Source organism: Mustelus asterias, chromosome 5 (assembly GCF_964213995.1).
Source record: "Mustelus asterias chromosome 5, sMusAst1.hap1.1, whole genome shotgun sequence".
Classification (NCBI taxonomy): Eukaryota; Metazoa; Chordata; class Chondrichthyes; order Carcharhiniformes; family Triakidae; genus Mustelus; species Mustelus asterias.
Window position 1 is genome coordinate 112,300,699 of NC_135805.1, and position 23,802 is coordinate 112,324,500.

The 23,802-nt window shown below is 41.2% G+C and overlaps 1 protein-coding gene across 1 annotated transcript in view; it reads right to left on the minus strand.

Moving 5' to 3' along the window:
* Positions 1 to 23,802, minus strand: part of sntg2 (syntrophin, gamma 2) — a 240,135-nt gene that overhangs the window by 72,050 nt on the left and 144,283 nt on the right. Inside the window, exons 10-12 of the mRNA XM_078213586.1 lie at positions 11,494 to 11,623; positions 8,343 to 8,381; positions 4,991 to 5,107 (exon numbers count right to left, since the gene is read on the minus strand). Of these exons, the coding sequence (XP_078069712.1) occupies positions 4,991 to 5,107; positions 8,343 to 8,381; positions 11,494 to 11,623 (286 nt within the window). The remainder of the gene's footprint in view (positions 1 to 4,990; positions 5,108 to 8,342; positions 8,382 to 11,493; positions 11,624 to 23,802) is intronic.

Sequence of the window (23,802 nt, forward strand, 5' to 3'; positions counted from 1 at the left end):
CATAGACCTATTAACATGCAAAATTAATCTTAGAGAAGAAAAAAAGACTTGCATTTATATAGAGCCTTTCATGACCTCAAGATGCCAGAGGTGCTTTACAACCATTGAAATACAATCACTGTTGAACCCACAACTTTCTAACTCAAGAGGCCAGATTGCTACCAGCTGAGCCACAGAACACAACTATAGGCAACATACCCTCTGAGCTGAATTTTGCATCAATTCATGTTCATTATCTCTGCCGAAAATGAAAGAAGTTGATCTAAAATTTGAAATAAAGCAAGCCTTTTAAGGACAAAATACGTTGCACTAATAAAAGTACTGTTGTCATATTTGTATGCACGTCAATGCAAACAGTCATGATGTGGAGATGCCGGACTGATGTGGGAACAGTAAGAAGTCCCACAACACTAGGTTAAAGTCCAACAGGTTTTATTTAGAATCATGAGCTTTCGGATGTTGCTCCTTCATCAGGTGATCAAACCTGATGAAGGCGCAGCACTCCTAAAGCTCGTGATTCCAAATAAACCTGTTGGACTTTAACCTGGTGGTGTGAGACTTCTTACAATGCAGACAGTGACACGTACCTTTAAGAAGTTGCATCTGATATGACTATGACATTACGGTGTGCAAGGCTGGAGGGTAATGGGTAGAGCCTCCATGTTAGATATTTCATACTGCCTGAAGATATTCACTACAGTCTATGACTCTGTAACAATAAGACTTCCTCTATACCCTATGAGTCAGGCATAGGTCTATGCAATTGTTAGCCTGTAGACGAGATCAATGTCTGTACGGAGCTGTATGCAGTGGTTGCTAGTAATAAACTTCATGTAATTGTAATTGTGTTCAACCAGGACACTTATCAGCCTCAATATCTTGTTCAGCATAGATAACATAGTAACAGATCCCATGAAATCTACATTGAAACTCTCAGCATATATGCTGGCAGTACGAGACTACAACAAGGACTAAGCGTAAAGAGTGGGGAAGTGTAACTAAATTGACACTTACAAAAGCGGGCTGAGTAGCTTCCTTTATTGGGGGACATATGTGGAGTTAGGGGGTAGGGCCTGGGTAAGGCACTCTGTCGGAGAATCGGTGCAGACTCGATGGGCCGAATGGCCTCCTTCTGTACTGTCGGGATTCTATGACTCAATAATTTAAGAACCAACAATTTTATGAAAAACAGCTCAGGGGCCAGCGGTTCATGGAAAATCACTTAAATCATGACCATTAGAGCTCTTTCACTTCTATGTGCCAGCTTTAATCTGGTAGGTACCAGTCGGTAGGTCATTTCACATAAATCACTGATCCCTGACATATGCGCCATCTATTTATAGCAATGTTTGATGCGGAGAACTATTGTTAAAAACTGCTAAATTTATGGTAAACTGAATTGGAGAACAGCATATTTTTCCAACGTACTCTTATTTTCATTTTATATCTGGATGATATATTTTCCCTTTATAATTTTAACCTAAGTATTTAAATGACATGTTGACAATAGCAAATTTTACTGTCTATAAAAGGGTGCACGCACATTCTGTACCTCAACAATGCTTTCTGTGTTCTTGACCATTCATTGTTGTAAACACACATTATATTTAGCAACTTACAAAGATAGTGTTGACATTATAATAATTATAAAGCTCAACACTTGATCAACATTTTATAGCTTAAATCTTCCATGTTGAATTTATTTTGTAGTGTTCAACATCTTACAGCAATAAAATCTGGCCCGAGGATTTCTAGCTTTTCCATTCCATTTTAAGGGCTTTACAGGGATTTTTCTCCCATGCCCAATGTCAAGGAACACTCCAGCAAGTGTAATCTCACTCTCCATGATTCAAACTGGGATCTAATGTCCCCAATATTTTGTATCGTAGCATTGCATAAGCTTCAAAGAAAAGCTTTTTGTTCTTTTATTATAGACAGTCTGGGGCTAAATTAAAAAGCAGAATTTCAAAGATAATAATTTCTGCATTATTAGATAAGCCACAGGAAAATTGGTGTAGAGAAAATAAGATTAGGGAGTTGAATGTGAGTCTCAAAGATTGGTGTGGAGAAGGCAGTGGTTGCAGTGGTATTGTTACTCAGTGACCCAGGGTAATCCTCTGGGACCCACCATGACAGATGGTGACATTTGAATTTAATAAAAATCTGGAATTAAAAGACTAATGATGACCATGAAACTATTGTCAATTATAGAAACCCATCTGGTTGTCTAAAGTCATTTTAAGGCAGGAAATTTGCCATGCTTACATGGTCTGACCTACATGTGACTCCAGATCCACAGCAATATGGTTGACTCTTAAATACCCTCTGAAATGGCCCAGAATGCCACTCAAAATAGCAATTAGGGATAGGCAATAAATGCTGGCCTGGTGAGCAATGTCCATATCCACCTGAATGAATAAAAACCAAATTGGTTTCAATTCATGGGGCACTGACACCACTACTGGGGCAAGTGGGAGCTGCTTGTTGGTGTGGTCCTCACCTAAATGTGCTGACAGCAGAGTTCTGGTGGCCATATAACTAGGATGGTAGAGAAGGTTTTAAACTAAATAGTGCAGAAAGAAATCACATGAGGGAAGATGTAGTAAATTGAAGGAAAAGGACTGGTCAATAGAGCAAAGTAGCAATAAGAGGAAATGAAAATTAGAGCATGACAAAATAAATGACTGCCTGTGCCCTTTTTAGTCATTCCTGACTGACTTCTCCTTATGGGAGTAGCAGGGGATTTTTTTTCCCCATGGCGCCTTGTCACTCCGTTTGGGTGAAAAGTGAGTGGGTTGGAGCTGGCTTTAGGTACAGATTGCCATTAGAAGACCAGCATATTTGGGCTTACTTCCACCAGAACGTTATCCAAGCAGGCAAGTATGCATGCACCATACATTATACAAACACACTTCTCATTCAGTGCAAGGGAGTTTGCATGATTTAGGAAAGATCACGCCATTCCGCCAGTTTTGCTTCTTCTTATGATGTCAACACTAGGTGCACAAATGTGCGTCTGTAGGAATTTTTTGCTATTTTAAAAAATAGGTGACAGCCAATTCTGTTCCTAATTTCAGGCCTTGCAACTGCTGACACTTTAGCAGAACATTGAAGGAGTTTGGGCCTGTAATGCAGAAGTAAGGTAAGTCAGTCAACAAAATTGTTGCTTATGAATTATAATCTACTGTTTCACTGCTGGTGTATTTTGTGTGTATTGCATTTTGGGACATACCTCGCAGGTCTGAAGCACTGGAAAGCATGACATCGAAAGCATAAAAAGCTGGAAGTACTCTGCAGGTCAAGCAGCTTCTGTGAAGAGTTTGGACTTCTGTAGAAAGGTCAGTGGCCTGAAACATTGGTCGAAGTATTCTGGTCCTGCCCAGGGTGGGAATTGATGCAGCTGGGATAGATAATTTGATGGATTAGCAAATTGCCCATGGACTTCGGGTGGGAATTCCTGGTCCCACAGTGGGCAGGATTGAAAAATTCCACCCATTCTCCACAGAAGCTGCTTGACCTGTTGAGTATTTTCAAACACTTTTTGTTTTTACTTCAGATTTCCAGGAACCACTGTACTTTCCTTTTGTATGACAAACTGATTTGTCATACAAAAGGAAGAAACTGATTTGTACAAATAACTTCAGTAAAAGAGTCAAAAAGTCATAACAAATGTATACATTTCCCTGTTCAAATAAATACCTCAAAAGTAAGTCATCATGTTTGACCCTCTGCGAATTCTTTCTGCGAATGTGATTTTGTTATTGGGAATTGAAGTGTTGAAGCAGCAGTTAAAGAGATTTTATACAAATGTATTGTTATTAATGTTGCATTGTACAATCCAAAGTCAAATGTGGCTCAGAACAAATGTCTACAGCTATACATGAATAAGCAGCTACGACAAAGTTAAATTTGGAACAAAGTTACGACCCACCATATCAGCAGGAGATAAAGAATTTGCATTAGTATTGCACCTTTCACAATCAATTAAGCACTTTTGAAGTTCGCAATGTTGGAATACATGGCAGTCAATTTGTGCTCAGTAAGGTTCTATAAACAGAAATTAGATGTGACCAGATAAATGAGTTTACTGATTTTGGTAGAGGTATAAATATTGGTCAGGGGACCAGGAGAATTTCCCTTCTTCAAAATAATGCTCTGGGATATTTTTAAATCCACTTAAGGCGACAATTTAAGATCTTATCTAAAATGGCATCTCTGACATTGCAACATTCTCTCAGTACTGCACTGGAGTGTCAACCTAAACTATGCACTCAATGGAGCTTGAGGCCACAATCAGAGACGAGAGTGCTTCAACTGGACCAAGGCTTGACACCAAATGAGATGTAGCTGGACGAGAATAGTGCAAAGGTGTAATTTTACTCTTTGCTTTTAAATGATTTGATATTCTGCAGCACAGCTTAAAATCATAGAATCTTACAGTGCAGAAGGAAGGAGGCCATTTGGCCCATTGAGTCTGCACTGACCACAATCCCACCCAGGCCCTATCCTCATAACCCCATGCATTTACCCTAGCTAGTCCCCCTAACACTAAGGGGCAATTTAACATGGTCAATCCACCTAACCTGCACATCTTTGGAGTGTGGGAGGAAACCAGAGCAGCTGGAGGAGACCCAAGCAGACATGGGGAGAATGTGCAAACTCCACACAGACGGTGACCCAAGCTGGGAATCGAACTCAGGCCCCTGGCACTGTGTGGCAGCAGTACTAAACTGCCACCATGCGTTTCTGTATCCATTATTTGGCAAATTAATGGTATGCCCTTGTTCACTTACTGTCTTGGAAGTTAAGCTTGGAGCGCTTGGAACCATGGTGAGAAAGGTGACTTTATCAGAAGTATACAAACACTCACTTGGCTTCATTTTGAACCTCGTGCTAAAGTTAAGCTGATTGTTTTAAGTAAAGCCTCAGAGTAAAATATGAGCAAAAGAAATATAAATCTGTACAACATTAAAGAGTTTCTGTTCCTTACCGGTGGAGCATTGAAAATGTGAAGCGATGAACCCTTCAGTCCCAGAAACTTGAACTTGTAAAGCTGATTGGAATCAGATCCTAGCAGCTTCGCACTCACCCATCCCATGTGAATTATCTGCAGAGGAAAATCTTAGAAAATTGAAAAGTCAATCCTCAACATCAAAACACTGTATTGTTTTTATGATTCTTGCACACAAAGCCATTAATTTTGCACTGAAACCTTCAAGGGCTCTGTGCCGTGCATATGATGTCTAAGTCAGCCAGCAAATTGCTGAACTAGATTATCAGGGAATCAACTCGTAAAGGTGCTCTGTGTGGAATTATGAGGATTTGATTCCAATCTAAAGTGACAACCTCCATTGCTGCAGTGGCACCACAAGGGGAGGCCAAGCAAGCCCAAAATATTCATCAGGGTTGGCAGCTTACTTATGCAGAATGTGCAGTATTGCAGGTTCAATGTCACCTCACTTCTAATGTTGTACCTCATGCATGACACCAGAAACTTCAGGATGTTTTAAAAGCTGCATTCGGAACAGCAACAAACACGTGTGGGCCTGACACAGCTTTCCATCTCTTACTATTTTAAGACACCGACACAAATCAGACCAAATAAATTGGTTTATATATTATCCCCATTCAACAGTTTGAGGGTTCCAACTGTTGATTTCACACATGGCTTCCTTACAGTTTAAAAAGACAACTGAAACATTTTTTGTTTAAAAGTGTGTGCACTTTTTTGACATTAGATGAGAACCTCAAACTGTTGCTAATTTTTATTAAGTGATCGTATTGACCTCAAGGCGTTTTCTTTATTTAATAAAATGCCGCACCATTCTTGTTGGAACAAAGTGTCTCCCCTTCAGGTTGTTTCCTCTGCTAGACTTGCAGCAATAACCACACTGTCCTGACAGATTAAGCAGGGACACTTGAAGCCACACTAGGGAATGCTGGGACTTTAGTAATGTTTTCTTGGGTTGAACAATGTTGAAGTAGCTTAATGGGCTACTTATGATGGAGCTATTCCGGATGTAGTTTGTCAAGCGATGTTGCTAGAGTGCCCCAACTGAGGGGATGATCTGAGCCCCAACCAGTCAGAAAACTGATTTTTAAAACATTCTGCTGGCTGTTGTTTTCTTCTCTGGTCAGCAGTACTTTGAATTAAAATTGCATGTTCCAGAACTACACTCATCCTAAAAAGATTTTCAGCAAAACTCAAAGTCAATCGCATCCAGTTCTGTGCTCATAGAGAGCATGTCATTCTTAAATTTCTAGAAGATTGAAGGTGATCATTTCTGAACATGGGGCTACAAATTACTAAAATAAATTCAGAAAGCGGAGCTTATTTTCAGTGGGAAAAAACTGATAAATGATACTGTCCAAGATTTAAAATTCAGACAGACTTTGGTAGCATGCAGGCTATTTGACTTTGAGACTATTGACAGAAGCAGAGGATTAACAAGTCTTAAAGGAAGAGGCCAGATTAGACATTTTTATTTGTCTTTGCACAAATTACATGGAACAGAATTCTTTAAAAAAACTACAGTTAATACTAGGTTGTCTTATTCCTTTAACAAACACCTAGATAAAAATTTGGGTAGTGGAACTGCAAGTTATAAAAATATGCATAGGTACAATAGACGAGCTAATTTTTGGGTTATGATAGAACCTGTGCCACAAAGACCATGAAGATGTCATCTGTGGCATGGAACTGGTTAACTGATACAGTTGACAGTATCGGATTGGTACTTGGAGTTTTCCTAAATTATACGAATGCATATTGGTCCATATCCGTCTATTCTTTGCACATGAATGTACAAGGAATAGAGGGATATGGACCAAGGCTAGGTAGAAGGGATTAGTTTAATTTAGCATCATGTTCAGCACAACATCGTAGGCCGAAGGGCCCGTTCCTGTGCTGCACTGTTCTACGTAAGAACCCGGGAAAAATTCACAGTTTTATCTCCTTGGAAATTTTTCAACGCCTTTCTCATGAATATAAATTGAGTAAAGCTTTTGGAAAGAACAGGCTTGATGGGTCAAATGTCCTTTTTCTTGTTCTACATTTTCCATATAATATTCCGAACATTCTTTACCCCTTGGATTCACAAAAAGATGACAGGCTTCAAATAGGTCACACCATCGCTATTTGAAACTGATCTCATTCTTGGAGTGCAAAGATAGATAGTTTGAAGGGTAGCAGAATTTTCCAAGTCATTACCCTTGGATCTCTGACTAGCAACTAAATGGAACACAGCAGTAATAACAATAAGAAGACATGTAGGCCAGGGCTGAATGCTCTACTTGACAGCTAGCCTTGGGCAAGTTAGCTTTTGGAAAGCTAAAAAGCCAAGTGACAACTCTCTATTGAGACTGTTGTTTTTAACCACCAGCGTCAATTCTTTATCTCATCCTTCATCTCCTCTGCTGTATCTGTGTAGTTTACTGTCATTATTTCATTATTGCTTCAATATTTACATGTGAACATCCATAATAATATTTATTTCTTCTAAGTAGCAGTTTGCTAATTTTGTCATTTAAAAGAAACTTCTACACAATAACAGCTGAAAAAAAATACATTTTCCACCATTGGTATAAGCTCAATTTTGAATTTATTTAACTATTTATATCAGGACACATGTATTCCTGAAGGCCATTTCTGCAATAAGCAAATAATAATCTAGGCAGTGCAGCTTGCTGGTTTGAATCTATTTAGCCCCTAAAGGACTCCTGTAGGTGTTACAGTCAGCGATCCAGATCGACTATAATAAATTCCATTGGATGGGAACATTTGGATCCATTCCTCCCAAACAAATTAGAACATCAACAGGAAAAGCCATAAATTCTCTCTCTAAATCGTGTTTAGAAAGTGACATATGAATATTTTAGGCTTTTTAAAAAGTAACACATACTAAATATTTGAGATGCTAATGTATGGGATTTCATGGTTTTCAATACATTTCTGATTTTGAAGACATTCTGCATCCAATTATTACTCGAAGTCTTTCTTTAATAACACTTGCTGCTTCCTAATAACTGAAAAGTAACAGCAAAAAAGAAACCTCCCAATTTTTCTATCTCAAACATGACTGAAATCCAAACATTTTAAACGGGACCTATTATTAAACCATGTACATACTACGCAATCATATCTCTTTAAATGTGATTACTGGACATCTTTAGTCTATCCATCTTTTAGTTCCACTTATGCAACACACTTTACCACTAAACAGCTCTTATTATCAACTAACAATTCTCAACGTCCTTTAAGTTTGATGGAGAATCTTTTTTTTTACATGAAGACATGTTTTTATTACACATATAACTTTTGGTCCAAAAGAGAGGTATCCTACCTGATCATTTGGAGAACAGCATTTATTCGCCATTTTCATCTGTATGGTTAAGATAATATATAGAATTAAAATAATTTCCCCAAATATTTTTGTCCACCCTTTGGGATTTAATGTTTGACTATTTGGAAAAATATGCAAATCATGAAATTGCCATTTGATCACACAAATGCTTAATATGCTCCTTTGAGGCTCCTCCCTCCATTATTTTAAGAGGGGTCTGTTTATGTTAAATTATTTTAAATCTCTGGTAAATTAACCCGAGATTGCATTAAAGCACAATAAAATCAGTCATTTCAAATTTTTTGTTGTCTTGAAAACACGCTTTATGCCTTGCAGTATCTTGCAAAGACGGGCGACCACCAAGTTTATTAAGGTAATGGTTTATTAAGGTAAGTAACTATCTACAGAGAATGATATAAAGGTTACTGTACTCCATGACTCCAGATTCTGAACTGGCAAGGAAAAGCAGTGCTCCTTGCTAGGATTCGCACGCTCCGAACGAATTGGCTGATTGGGTCACATGACCCTGAGAGCTTGCCCCTTACTACATACCAAATACTGGCTTTTAAAAAATCCACTGGCTGTAAACCTGAATTAAACTTTTAAAACAGAGACTTTTTAAAAAATCCAATGTGACCACTTCCTAAATCAGTCACACTACACTAGACGCAACAAATGGACCAGCCCCACTGGACTGAACACCCTGCAGACAATGAATTTCAAGACTGTGTAGTCCACTTAACTCATGGCCTTTTTAAAAAAAAGGTTTAATATCAGTGGGTGTACCCCATCTATCCAGCCCAGTTTGCCTTCCAAATAAGCTAGCTTGTTTACCTCAATGAAAAAAAGACAAATAAATAAACACAAACAGAAAATGAAAAGGAAAAGAAAATCATCAGTAAATAGCACACAAACATATGAAATAGGAGCAAAAGTCAGCCATTCAGCCCCTCAAATGTGCTTCACCATTCAATTAAAATCTTGGCTGATCTACATGTGTTTCAAACTATACATTCCCATTTACCCTGCTAACCTTTGATTCCCTTGCTTAATAAGAATCCATGTATATGAAAATCACCCTGGCTCTAGAGCGTTCAGAACTTGCACAACCCTCTGCGTGAAAAAAATTCTCCGCACCTCTGTGCTAAAAGGGCGATCCTTAATTTTAGAACAGCTTTGCCAATTTCTGGGCTCTCTCACGAGAGAAAACATTCTTTCCACATCCACCTTGTCAAGACCATTCAGAATCTTACATCATTTAATCAAGTCACCGCTCACTCTTCTAAACTCCAATTGAAACAAACACAGTTTATCTAATCTTTTCTCATAAGACAACCTGCTCTTGTACCAATGTAGTAAACACTCCTCTGAACCACTTCCAATGCATTTACATCCTTCCTTTAAATAAGAAGGCCAAAACTGCACACAGTATTTGAGATGAGGACCATAATTCTCCAGTCATTCACCCACCCGCTGCTATGACCAGAGAGAACGGAGAACCTGGTGCTCAGCCTAATCTCCATTCACTGCAGTGGGACCAGAGAATACCAGCTGCAGGCGAGGTCGGAGAACTCAGCCTGTCGTCTCACAAATGCCCTGTATAACTGAAGCATCGCATCCTTACATTTCTGTTCAATTCCATAAGGTGCAGTATTAAAGATTGTATGATTTTCATATTAAAAAAACATCAGAAGGTGTGATGAAAATAAGTATGTGAAGGGGAACCTAAGGCAATAAGGTCTCCTCTCTGCTTTCCAATTCTTTCCCCCAAAAATGTTGCAAAAACCTATCATGAATATATGTATTTTTTTGTGGTCACACATTTTTGAATTGATCAAATTCTTTGATTGCTTCCTGCGAGGAACCATTTCTAAAATAGATTTCTGACAAAAAAGCAACATAGAAATGGAGAACGTCAGTGCAGGTCAGTCTTCCTAAGTCAACACCATTGGTATAAATTTGCAAAAACAAATTCCAAGTATTGAATCTGCGTAAAAAATGTAGTAAATCCCACTGTTTTTTCAGCAGGAGTTTTAGGATGAATCTCCCACACTCTGTGCATCACAGAGAGCCCTAGTGTGAATCAAGTGAAAAATCATGGGTGGGACATATTCCCGCCGGAGAGGCTGGCAGCATAGCACTGAGCGGGAACTGTGCGTGAGCCGATCTGTCAGTGCCGAGGTCGACGCATGCACAGAGGCCCCGCACTGCCAGCCTCTCAATCACCAGCACAGCAATCCCGCATCGCTGGCCCCCCAAGCCCCACGTGGCCCAATCCTTGGCCGCACCGCCCCCCCGCCCCCCCCCCAAAACATATCTGGGACTGCCTTGACACCTGCCCCCGCCCCCCCACCCCACCCGTGCCCCGCCCCAATTGCTGGTCTCTTTCCCTCTGCTCACGACCCCTCTACAGAGTGGCAGCAGGACCCCCATCCCCACCATTCGCCCCCCAGAGGCCCTGACCCCAATTAGGCCCTGTCCCCTTGGCACTGCACGTTGCCTGGTGGGCAGTGCCAAGGTGTCATTAAGCATTGCCACTTTGCCCCTTGGGCAACACCAGGGAGCCCAGGTTGTCAATTCCAAGGTGGCAACCCTCCCCCCGGTGCCCAACCCTCTGGGGAGCCTCGATGGCCTGCCCTTCACTCCAGCGGGGTCTAGCCGCCAGCTCCCTGCAAGTGGGGAGTGACAGTAAACCCTGCTGGAGTGAACCTTTCCAGGGGATGTTAATGGGCCCGGAGATTTCAGTCCCAGGCCCGCTAATGAGATTTAAAATAGATTTAAATGAAAATTTACATAATTTATACAGCTCCACACCAGAAATCAGTGTGGAGCTGAGGGCGCCAGAAGTCCAGCTGCTGGAGACTTGCAGAAGCTGTGGCGCTCAGCGGGGCGCCCACTAAACGGCCTCCGCTTGAGTCTCCCACCCCGCTGCGCTACAAAAGCAGAGCAGCGGACTGGGAGAATCACCCCCCAAAATCTTTCTCTTGTAATTACAGCTCGGGGATCAGGTTAAAAAACTGAAATGCCTAGAGACAAGTTTATTCTAGTTAGCCCAGACAGGAAGGTTGGAGAGCTACTTCATATCCCGGATCTTTTATCCACATCATAATTTTAATTAAAAACATATACTAGCTGCAGCTAAAAGACTTACATTTTGCAGGGTCAAATCATTAATGTTGGTAGATATTGCCCGCAGCCAGTCAGCGCTCTCTTGGGCAGTGTAGAACTGAAAGATGCCAGTGCTTACTCCATCCAGGGCCACAACCTCAAAAGTGTTAGGCCTAAAGCAAGAGGAGAAAAATCTCTAAAAGCATTCATCAGATCAATCTAAATTATAAAGCAGCATCTCACACTAAGCTTTATTATCAAGAGGGATCCTGTACCTGAAATGTAAATGTTTAAATCATAACAATATTTGCAATGGAATTGGAAAACTTAATGCTATATCAATTATTTTGGGGGTGGGAGGTGGTGGTGCAGTGGTATCAACGTTGGCCTAATGATCTCACGGTCTGAGACAGTGCTGTGGTATCTCTGTTTGAATCCCACCATAGCAGGTAAAATTTCAATTCAATAAAAAAGAACCTGGAATTAATGGTGACCATGAAACCTTTGTTAATTGACGTAAAAATCCATCTGGTTCACTGGTGTCCTTTAGGGAAGGAAATCTGCCATCCTTACCCAGTCTGGCCTACATGTGACTGACTCTTAAATGCCCTCTCAAGGACAGTTAGAGATGGACAATAAATGCTGGTCTAGGTCTACACCCCATAAATGAGTTTTATTTTTTACGTTACTTCCTTTTTATTCAAAAAATAGTAGCAAGAACATCTCAAAATGCTTTTAGCCAATAAAGCCACTTGAGGAATGGTCACTGTTGTAATGCGGTGTACAACAGCTAACTCGTGCACAGTAAATTATCACAAACAGCAATGATTAGATAACCATTTTAAGATGATAGTTTACAGATAAACATGTACTAGGGCACTGTGAGAATTCCCCTATTCTTTTTCAAGTCATACCGTGGCTTTGTTTGCATCTATCTGAGAGAGCACCTTCGCGAGAGCAGCAGTTCCTTAAGTGCTAGCTTCAATTGTTTGTTCGAGTACCTGGAGTAGGATTTGAATGCAAAATCCTCTGCCTTACAGGTAAGGTTGGTGCAACTGAGCCACAACTGAATTAGTGTTACAATCCTTCGCTTCCAATAGTACAAGAATCAACTTCTCAGAACACTTCAGAAACGTTTTCAGAAGATTCTTCTGGTCTACTTTATTCCTTGAATCTGAAGTTTAAAATTTTGCCCTTTGAAATACTGCAGCACAGCTAAGCATTTGAGTGAAGTTATGTCGTCAGAGATCAGCACATAGTTTTACATAGTCACTGGATAAACTTTCCGTGCCAAATCTGTCATTATTTGAAAAATGTATCCTTAATAAGTGGTGAAATATCCAGCACTGGCATTCTAATCACCTCATCAGAGACTTCATGCAAAACCTCATGGGATAAGGGTCTGTATCATGAACTAAAAAACTGATCTGCTCTTTGAAGTTATTTACAACCAAAAAGTGTTTTTAAAAAGTAATACACATACAATGTGAAAATCAATTATTAGCCATACCTTGTAAAATATCCAATTAACTAAAATTACTCAAATATGTATCAGATTTTCATCGCAATGTTAACTAACGCTTTAATGATCAGAAATTAATATATTGTCAGTCTGCAGCGAGACCTGATCCAAAAATATAGGAATATAAAGATTCATCACAGGAGCCAAGTATCATAAACAAAATGAAATAAGTTATTTTCTTCTACACAGACCACTCATTCCACACTGCCCAGCTACTTCCTTGGTCAGCTGAGGGACAACCCTCCACTCGGGTAGGAGCCTTACATGTATAAGCAGACCAGCTTCTATCATTAACATTGGATCCACTGTTACTTCAACAACTAACTGAATGGGGTGCCAGCTTTGCACACCCAGCAAAGATACCAATTCTTCACAGATGCATTCCTGCTGCTTTCATCACCTGATTTCAATACCTACCTCTTCTATTAGCACCCTGACATGTCTATCCTTGTGGTGCCTCGCTTTACCGAGCCAATTCAATACAGTTATCCAACGGTGTGCCTTTTAAAAAATAATTGGTAAGAATTTTCAATGGAAATTACAATTAATGGACCAGCCTGGAAGAGGTTGGCAATGCTAACAACCAGCAGGGATCTGTAGGACAAGGGCAATTCTTACCTCTGTGGGGCCAGGAGAAGCAGGAGTATTCCTGTGGGGCCTCACACACATAAGTTGAGTCACTTCAACCCTGGCCTCCCATATTCCCAAACTTTTATCCCTGCAACATGAGTGTCAGCAAGAGGTCACTGGGCCTCCACATCTTCCCAGGCCCAAAGCTGTTGACCCACTTTCAGATGTCTATTTCGGGTGGGCAGCTGGTTGGTATGTTACGCGAGGCCAAGGCATTAAAATGAACGCGACTTCCTGCCTCGTCACACATCACATCAGTTTCCCCCTGAGAGATAATGATTTTCCCAGGAAGGAAGGGTCTGAAATCCCATTTGCTTTCTTTGGGTTGTTTCTATATTGTGAAAAAGACTCTTCTTTCTTATATGTAGAAGGTTCCACTTCCCCAGATTATATTTTATATCTTGGGCATCTGCATTTATTACCTCATAACAATAAAAAGCAAGAAAGAAATAAAAAAAGATATCGTGCCTCAAAGCTCTTCACAGCCAAAGTATTTTGAAGCATGGCCAAGTTGTAATATTAGAAATGCAGCAGGCAACTTGCTCACAGTAAGGTCCCACAAACTAGAACATGATAATGACCAAATGTTCTCTAAAACACCAGAAGGAGCATACCTACTCTTTTTTGAATGGTACTGTGGTTCCTTAGCAATCATTTGAGATGGTTGACAGGGCCTCAGTTTAACAGTGCAAATTCCCTCACTACTTACTGCACTGGGCTGTCAGCATAGATTTTGTTCTTATTTCTCTGTAGTGGAATTTGAAACCACAACCCTCTGACTCTAAAAGTAATGACGCGGAGATGCCGGCGTTGGACTGGGGTAAACACAGTAAGAAGTTTAATGAAGAAGGGAAAGGGTTAATTTTTTTTTGTACTCAATGTATTTTGTGCCTAAAAGGTTGAACTTTGTACCTGGAATGTATCACAAACATATCGTTTACTTGTGGCTAGTCACCCCTTTGTTTATATTGCTCCTGGTAGTAGCATAAGCCATTTGTTCATGTCTCTCATCTTTAACTTTTAGTAGTATAAGCCATTTGTTCATGGTTCCCTCGCTTGTTTATATAATTCTGATAAAACAGACAGTTAAATATAGATGTTAGGGGGTAAGTCTTTCTTTCCGTAGGCTTGTCTATGATTTAAACAGAGGAAGCAGCGACCAAATGGTAGAGTGCGAGAATGGCCGTTTGAAGGAGGACTCCCACTGGGACAGTTGCACTCAGTCACTCAGTCACTTCAAAGGAAACGCTGCGGGAAGAGCAGGGGACCAGAGGTGACACCTTGACTGCAACGACCAGAAGAATTGTGCTTTATGACCCAAGGATACCTGATGGTCTCTAACCATGATCCAGAGACTATCAGAAGCTGTTAAAGGAACTATAATTTATGATCAAGGACTGTTAACTGGACTTTGCTTTATGGCTTGTATTGGGAACCCTGATGTATAAATATCCACGCTTCTTGTGTTCAGAGAGAACTTTGGCTTCCGCTTTCAAGGGGTCAAGTTCTCCCATAAGCTTATGAGAATAAAGCATGACTGTATTTTGACTCATACCAGCCTATAGAGGTATATTTTCTGACTTCATTTTGGTGCCGAAAGCCGGGAAAAACCCCGGATCTGTTTGTGGGACTCTGTTTGCGGGCCCAGGTTGAATGGCCACAACCTGTACACTGGAATAGAGTTCTGAACCTGGTAGGGTGAGTCAAACTACAGTGGGCTGATCATATGTGGTGCGAGTGTGTGAGAGTGAAAGACATCTGAGCTGAACACATACGGACAAGGAGGCATTTGTCTGTTATGGATTTTCAAGTGAGTGTAAAGACTGGAGAAAAGTGGCCTGAGGTGTGATGTTCAGACGTGAGTGAGAAAGAAACTGTCTGTGTGAGAGAGAAACTGTCTGAGTGATCACCGGAGTAGAAGTCAGCTTAATAGTGTAAGCTTAATAGTGTAAGCTTAATAGTGTGAGCTTAATAGTGTAAGCGGTGGTACGGAGGGATTTGATCGCCCCTGACAGGTGACACCGGACTCTGATAAGAGCGACCTAGGAGTGGGAGAGTGAGAAGGGAAAATAGAAGGCTCCAAGTGGTGAGTATAAAACTTATCTATATTATGGTGGGATCACAAGCACAAAGACAGTGGGGACTACCGGAATCCCTGATAAATGAGTGTATGACTGAGAAGAACAAATTCATTAAACAGATGAGAAAAGGGGGCTGGAACTTATCCTACCCTCTGGGCCAACAGCATAAGTGGTTGGGTAAAGAAAAGAGAAACATGACAAAGAAAATAGGAATATTGTTAATACATCAGTTAGCTGGACTAATTGAGCGAGTAGTCGCCTCTACTCAGAAGTGGAGTGAGGATAAAGAAAGGATTAGGGAGTTAGAATGCAGAGTAAGGGAACTGGAGAAACAAAACCAAGTATTAGAAGAAAAGCTATGGAGAGGGGAAACCATTCCTCGACCTCCTTATGAGTCCACACAACAGGGACTAAACACTCTTCCAGCGGAATGGGACGCCCTAGAACACAACTTAGTGCTAGTAACCCGAGGGGGAACAGATACACAGCCAAAAGTAAATTATGAACCATTCACCCTGGGTGAGAGGCAGCAGATAATGGTTTCCCTGGGTAAATTACAACCTAGAAGCGCAAACACTAAATTCTGGGAAGAATTAGACACAATCTGGGTAGGACACCTATTACATCTGAGAGACGTACACCAGCTGGTCAGGGCAGCCTGTCCAGCGGATAAGTGGAGACAGGTAGCAGGTGGACCCGCCACTCCTCCAGCACAGGGTTATAGTGGGGGGCGGTGGACACATGTAGTCGCCCTAACATCAGAGAGATAGATGCCCAACAGACACCCTTCACCCAGTTTAAGGTAGAAATTCTGAGAGTATTAGGGAATGCTCCCACTAACTGGAGCAGAATGACCACAATGAAACAGCTAAAAGGAGCTTCTGAATGTGGGGGATGGTTGTTCCAGGTACATCAGGAGTGCTCTGGACAAGGAAACCCAGGTCAAGGGGATCGAGTGTTCATCCAGGCTTTTAAGGATGAATTCTTTAGTGTTCACCAAAAACTCCTTAAAATGGGAATTCTCAGTACCCCGAACTATGATGAGTTGGTAGAATGGGCTAATGGCATACCTGGCGGTGGATAGGAGAGATCTTAGTTTTTGTATTTCAGTGTGTTTGTGTGATCTGGTTTCTAGTCGAATGTAGGTGGTTGTTGTTGTATTAAATTGAGAGCAGGAATTGTTGAAACCTTTGTTCTTGTGGAGTGTTTATTGCGGGTAATAAATGACCTTAGTTTAGCCTCAGGAGTGCTGGGGAGGTGTGAAGACTGTTAAAGATTAAAGTGATAAGATTTCTTGCATTTACTTCTGTTTTGAGTTTTAATTACAGTTTGGAAGAAAGAAGAATAAAAGTGACTGTCTTAATCCAAGTTCTGTATTCTTTTAAATGTTTTACTTACATCTCAGTTTAAGATGTTAAGTTTGAATGAGTGTTGGAAGCTTCCATGTGTGTCTGTGTGTGTTTAACAGAGTTGTTTGTTTTGGTGTGATTTTACAACTGTGGGTTTGATACAGAGTTTAAATAAAATTAGAGGGTAAATTGAAATTTCAAAATCAAAGTACATAATTTGAAGTTGGAAATAGCCAATTTGAATTTTGATAAACCTGTGTTTGAATTTTGATAAGAAAGGATTTAAACCTTGGAGGGAACCATGTGCTCTCTCCTTTGTCTTAAAGTGAAGATTATGAGAGTTAGTTGAGAAATTGGGAGAAGAAATTAAGTAATTTTATGGAAAAGTAGATAAGCAAGAACAAAAGAATGAGGTAAATGTACTGTCTATGAGTCAGGTTAAAATATATTAAGTTAAGTGAAATGAATTGTAATTCTGCTTATTTCACGTTCCAGCAGGAGATTAATCAATTAAATCTTAGTTGCTAATGCAAATTGTCCTTACAAATGTCTGATAGTTTAATATTCTGTAACTGGTTAAAATTATGTACTGCCGTTGGAATTTTATGTGCTATCTATTGTTCAAAGTTTGCCAAATATTGAGCACTGTCAAGCTTAAAATCTAGCCAGTTAAAATCAAACCAAAATGTTTCTGATTAATTAACTAGTGTGTATTGTACCTACGCTGGTTTTGATTTGGCGCCTGTTGTTTTCCTCGAGTGTGGGGGGGGTTTGATCTGGAGCTTGGTTTAAATTGGAAACGGATTGGATTAAAGGGGTTTGGATATCACAGTTATGGTGTGTAAAGTATGATACAACTGCCGCTTGATTATTTTTATTATACAGTATAGCACTGCTATATCGACCCGGAAATAAAATCAAATTCTGAAAAGCCTTCACCAATTTTGTATAATATAGTTATATATTATATGTTGTGTATTGATAAAACATCATTCTGTAGGAGCTTCCTGTTTTCCTCGCCATACAAATGATTAAACTAGAGATAATGTCGGGGTACATTATATAAAGATTGGAGCTGTATGGTATGTGATTTTAATGGGGAATGCGATGTTTTTTGATGAGATTATATACAAATGAATAGATAGAACATAGAACATAGAACAGTACAGCACAGAACAGGCCCTTCGGCCCACGATGTTGTGCCGACCTACATCTGAAACCAAGATCAAGCTATCCCACTCCCTATCATCCTGGTGTGCTCCATGTGCCTATCCAATAACCGCTTAAATGTTTCTAAAGTGTCTGACTCCACTATCACTGCAGGCAGTCCATTCCACACCCCAACCACTCTCTGCGTAAAGAACCTACCTCTGATATCCGTCCTGTATCTCCCACCACGAACCCTATAGTTATGCCCCCTTGTAATAGCTCCATCCACCCGAGGAAATAGTCTTTGAACGTTCACTCTACCTATCCCCTTCATCATTTTATACACCTCTATTAAGTCTCCCCTCAGCCTCCTCCGCTCCAGAGAGAACAGCCCTAGCTCCCTCAACCTTTCCTCATATGACCTACCCTCCAAACCAGGCAGCATCCTGGTAAATCTCCTCTGCACTCTTTCCAGCGCTTCCACATCCTTCTTATAGTGAGGTGACCAGAACTGCACACAATATTCCAAATGTGGTCTCACCAAGGTCCTGTACAGTTGCAGCATAACCCCACGGCTCTTAAACTCCAACCCCCTGTTAATAAAAGCTAACACACTATAGGCCTTCTTCACAGCTCTATCCACTTGACTGGCAACCTTTAGAGATCTGTGGATATGGACCCCAAGATCTCTCTGTTCCTCCACAGTCTTCAGAACCCTACCTTTGACCCTGTAATCCACATTTAAATTTGTCCTACCAAAATGAATCACCTCACATTTATCAGGGTTAAACTCCATTTGCCATTTTTCAGCCCAGCTTTGCATCCTATCTATGTCTCTTTGCAGCCTACAACAGCCCTCCACCTCATCCACTACTCCACCAATCTTGGTGTCATAATAGATGTCCAACTGTAGCCAAAAAACCAGTGTAAAGTGTTATTTAATTCACACTAAGCTTTCTATGGAAGGGGGGGTGTGTAGTTAACTGTATAATGTACTAGCTAAAGCCATACAGATATTGGGAAATTGTGGACAGAGATATTGCCCACTATACTGATGAGATTAAGAGTTACCACAAACCGGACAACCGGATTAACCCCTTATGAATTAATGACAGAATAGGTGATGATGTAGGTTCACTAAAAGATGAATTCAGGAGATATGTGTTGGAACGAAGCACCCAACTAAAAGGGATGCACAAATTGGTAAAAGACAATTCGGAACAAAGAGACACAGAGAGAGAGAGAGAGCTTGAAATGCTCCCTGACGGGCGGGAAGTTGCGTCCAAGTAAAAGCATTACTTGACAAACCTGGGTTCGCCCCTAAATGAAATGGCCCCTATAAAGTTAAAATTGTGTAGTGTGCTTAATTCACAGATATGCGAGACGGTTGATCTCCAAGCAAGCTGAACGGATTCGCGGGCAGTGGCGCGCGGGCGGTATAGCCTTTGGACCATTGTATAACGGTCGCGCGGGTTATTAGTTAAGTGATAGGATGATTTTCTTGCTGCTTCTCACAACCTTTGCCCTGCTTGTTACGGAGGGGAAGTATAGATGGAATTGTGTAGATTTGAGGATAGAGCATCGCAAGCATGTAACGATGGCTCTGTCCATTGTAACCTTCCGACACATGGAATAAGTCCCTGGGAGGTTACCCGTAGGGACCGCTGCTTGGGATTCCTTAACCATGCCATGTTGCTAACTCTGTTGGAGGGGCGAGGTGATTGGGGTCTCCCATGCATGTAATGTGGTGTAACTGGAATTTTTGGTGTTTAGCTGAGGGACCGGGATGGATCTGTACCCGGCAACAGCAGAGGGGTCGGGAGGATATGTACATCAACATGAGATTTGCTCGATCCAAACAATCGTTGTACCAATCCTCTAACATCCGACCCTATCACATGAACATTTTCATGTATATGTCTCACTTGTATGTATTGCAGTCAAAATTTTGAGCAAGTGCTGGGTCTGCTTACATATTCCCATGCACGAAGAAAAGGGGGGAAAGTCCTTTATTCCCTATCCCTTTGTCATCTCCGGGAATAGTAGAGGGGATTACGGATCAGAATGGAACCCACGATGGGACAAGGAAAGTGACATTTAAAACCCCATCAGGTATGTTGTGAAAAACCAACAAGGGGGGATCTATCTGCTTGGTAAGAAACGGAACCATACTTATTGGCCGTAGCTACTGTACCCAGCAGATTAATGTCACCAGTGGTGCCTGGGCTTTGGCGCAACAGATTACAATTCATTGCCCTACTGCTGATGTCCTGGTCAGCCTCTCCTCTACTTATATGAGCAGCATGACTGCATAAAATGGTACCTGTTGTATCTGTGGAGACAATGCCGACCCATGGCTTCCTTGGGATTGGGTAGGATCGTGTTAATTAGCATATGTGGTACCCTATATTCACCATTACTGAGACAGAATGGTTCTTTATGATAGCTTTCCCACTTTATGGGACAGCAAAAGCAGCTCAGGAACTTATACATATGGCCTCGACCTTGGAGAGAATTGCAAATGAAACTAGAGACAGGTTCGAGGAGGTGAGCACAGCCTTCTCTGAAGTATCAGCCGAGGTTGTAGCTATCCGGACTGTTGCTTTATAGAACCGATTGACACTTGATTATGTGTTGGCTTTCCAGGGAGGAACGTGCGCTATAATTGAATCTGAATGCTGCACGTATATCCCAGATGTTTCGGAAAATATAACTCATTTGGCAGATCATATCAAACGAGTGGCTATGACAATACAAGGTGAAGGGAGCCAATATCATAATTATAACCCTCGGGATGGCTGGGGCAATGGTTTGGGTCGTGGGGATCATACCTGATGCACGAGTTAATTGTATTAATTGTCATTGTTATCACATGTTGTATTTGTATGGCATTATTGAACGCTTGTTGTAAAACGGTAACAGCCCGAATTATGCCGAGTGCAAGTGTACAGGCAGAAGGGGCAGACTTCCTGATGAAGGAGATAGGCCCATATATGTTGGTAACATTTGGCTCTGAGTTGGTCATGGGGCCATGTTTGCACTTGGCCTCTGAACAAAAGGGGGGATTGAAGAAGGGAAAGGGTTAATGTTTTTTTTGTACTCAATGTATTTTGTGCCTAAAAGGTTGAACTTTGTACCTGGAATGTATCACAAACATATCGTTTACTTGTGGCTAGTCACCCCTTTGTTTATATTGCTCCTGGTAGTAGCATAAGCCATTTGTTCATGTCTCTCATCTTTAACTTTTAGTAGTATAAGCCATTTGTTCATGGTTCCCTCTCTTGTTTATATCATTCTGATAAAACAGACAGTTAAATATAGATGTTAGGGGGTAAGTCTTTCTTTCCGTAGGCTTGTCTATGATTTAAACAGAGGAAGCAGCGACCAAATGGTAGAGTGCGAGAATGGCCGTTTGAAGGAGGACTCCCACTGGGACAGTTGCACTCAGTCACTCAGTCACTTCAAAGGAAACGCTGCGGGAAGAGCAGGGGACCAGAGGTGACACCTTGACTGCAACGACCAGAAGAATTGTGCTTTATGACCCAAGGATACCTGATGGTCTCTAACCATGATCCAGAGACTATCAGAAGCTGTTAAAGGAACTATAATTTATGATCAAGGACTGTTAACTGGACTTTGCTTTATGGCTTGTATTGGGAACCCTGATGTATAAATATCCACGCTTCTTGTGTTCAGAGAGAACTTTGGCTTCCGCTTTCAAGGGGTCAAGTTCTCCCATAAGCTTATGAGAATAAAGCATGACTGTATTTTGACTCATACCAGCCTATAGAGGTATATTTTCCGACTTCATTTAACAACACCACGTTAAAGTCCAACAGGTTTATTTGGTAGCAAAAGCCACACAAGCTTTCGGAGCTCCAAGCCCCTTCTTCAGGTGAGAGTGACCCACCTGAAGAAGGGGCTTGGAGCTCCGAAAGCTTGTGTGGCTTTTGCTACCAAATAAACCTGTTGGACTTTAATCTGGTGTTGTTAAACTTCTTACTCTAAAAGTAACAGCAGCATCACCAAGCCACAGCTGACACCAATACAAAGATTGCAGAGTTCTCAGGTGAATCCATAACAGTTTTCAACCTCCACTTCAGAACAGAGAGTTGCACATTATCCTCTTGGTCTGAGCACCTCATGGATAGGGCTTGACACTGATAGTTTTAACATACTCAAGTCACACTCCGGTCTAACACTCAGGTTTTGTCAGTTTTGTGTTGATGCACCCAATCCATCTTCTATTGTCAAAGATACTCTACAATTAATATCTATGGTTTACTGCCAGAATGATAAGAAGCTATTGTACTGCACTTTGGGACGGTAATACTAGCAAGAAAAGCTGATTGTAGACACGGACCGATTCATAAATTACAGTAGAGTCAGATAGAATCATAGAATCCCTACAGTAAAGAGGGAGGCCATTTGGTTCATCGAGCCTGCACCGACAACAATTCCACCCTGGCCTTTTCCCAATAACCACACATTTACCTTACGAGTCCCCCTGACACAAAGGGGCAATTTAGCACGGCCAATCAACCTAACCCACACATCTTTGGAGTGTGGGAGGAAACCGGAGCACCTGAAAAAACCCACGCAGACATGGGAGAACGTGCAAACTTCACACAGACAGTGATCCAAGGTCGGAATTGAACCTGGGTCACTGGTGCTGTGAGGCAGCAGTGCTAACCACTGTGCCACCATGCCGTCCTTAAAGGTTTAATATTGAACTGCTTATATTGGAAGGAATAAAGCAAGTGATTCCGATTTTTGGGATATGGACTGAATTCTGATTGGAAACTAACTTTGATTCAATGTTCCACTCTGAAATAAATCCCTCAATATTTCAGATATGTTCATGGTCAGAATTTTTACGTTGTAGGCGAGTGCCCTAGCTGAAAGTATGTGAAATCACACAAGATGATGTTGTAAGCAGGCCTCCTGACAATGAAGCAGGTTAATTAGACCATTAAGGGGCCATTTGAACCACAATTTTACATGACTCATCTGCTTTTATGTTTGACAGGCAGGCTGATTGGCCAGGCAGCCTTTACATTTTAGCAGCAACCTCGATCCAGGGTAGGATGAACTGTCCGAGCTGAAATAAAATTTGAAATGATGCCCGAGGACTGAGGTTTGTATTTGAATGTGATGCCTAGACACTCTTTGCATAGTTTTTCCATTGCAATTTATTACTGTTTTTAAACAGGTCAGCAGCTCTGCCAGCGACTGTCCCCCTGAGGGAGCACATTAGAAGCACCTTTTTCTCAGTGCCCGCCCTCGTCCAGCCCCGCTCAGCAGTGCTGAGTGTTCCCCAGCATGTATTTCACACTAGCTGCCCTTTAATTGGTCAGCCAGTGCAAAATCGTGCTCTGGGACCATCTGTGGCCGTAAGCACGTTTTGTGCCCACTTCCTGACCCGCTGAGTTCGTGTGCTCAACGGATGAAAAATTCATGAATTCATTGCATTTCTGTGCAGCACATTCTGGTTGTACCTGCACACAAATCCTATCTTTGGATCCAATTTTCTCGCTCCCTTTCCAGAAGGCACAAAGACTTTTGAGATCATGTATGGTAACGGTCCTCACCCAATTGGCCATTCTTCATATGTAACTGTT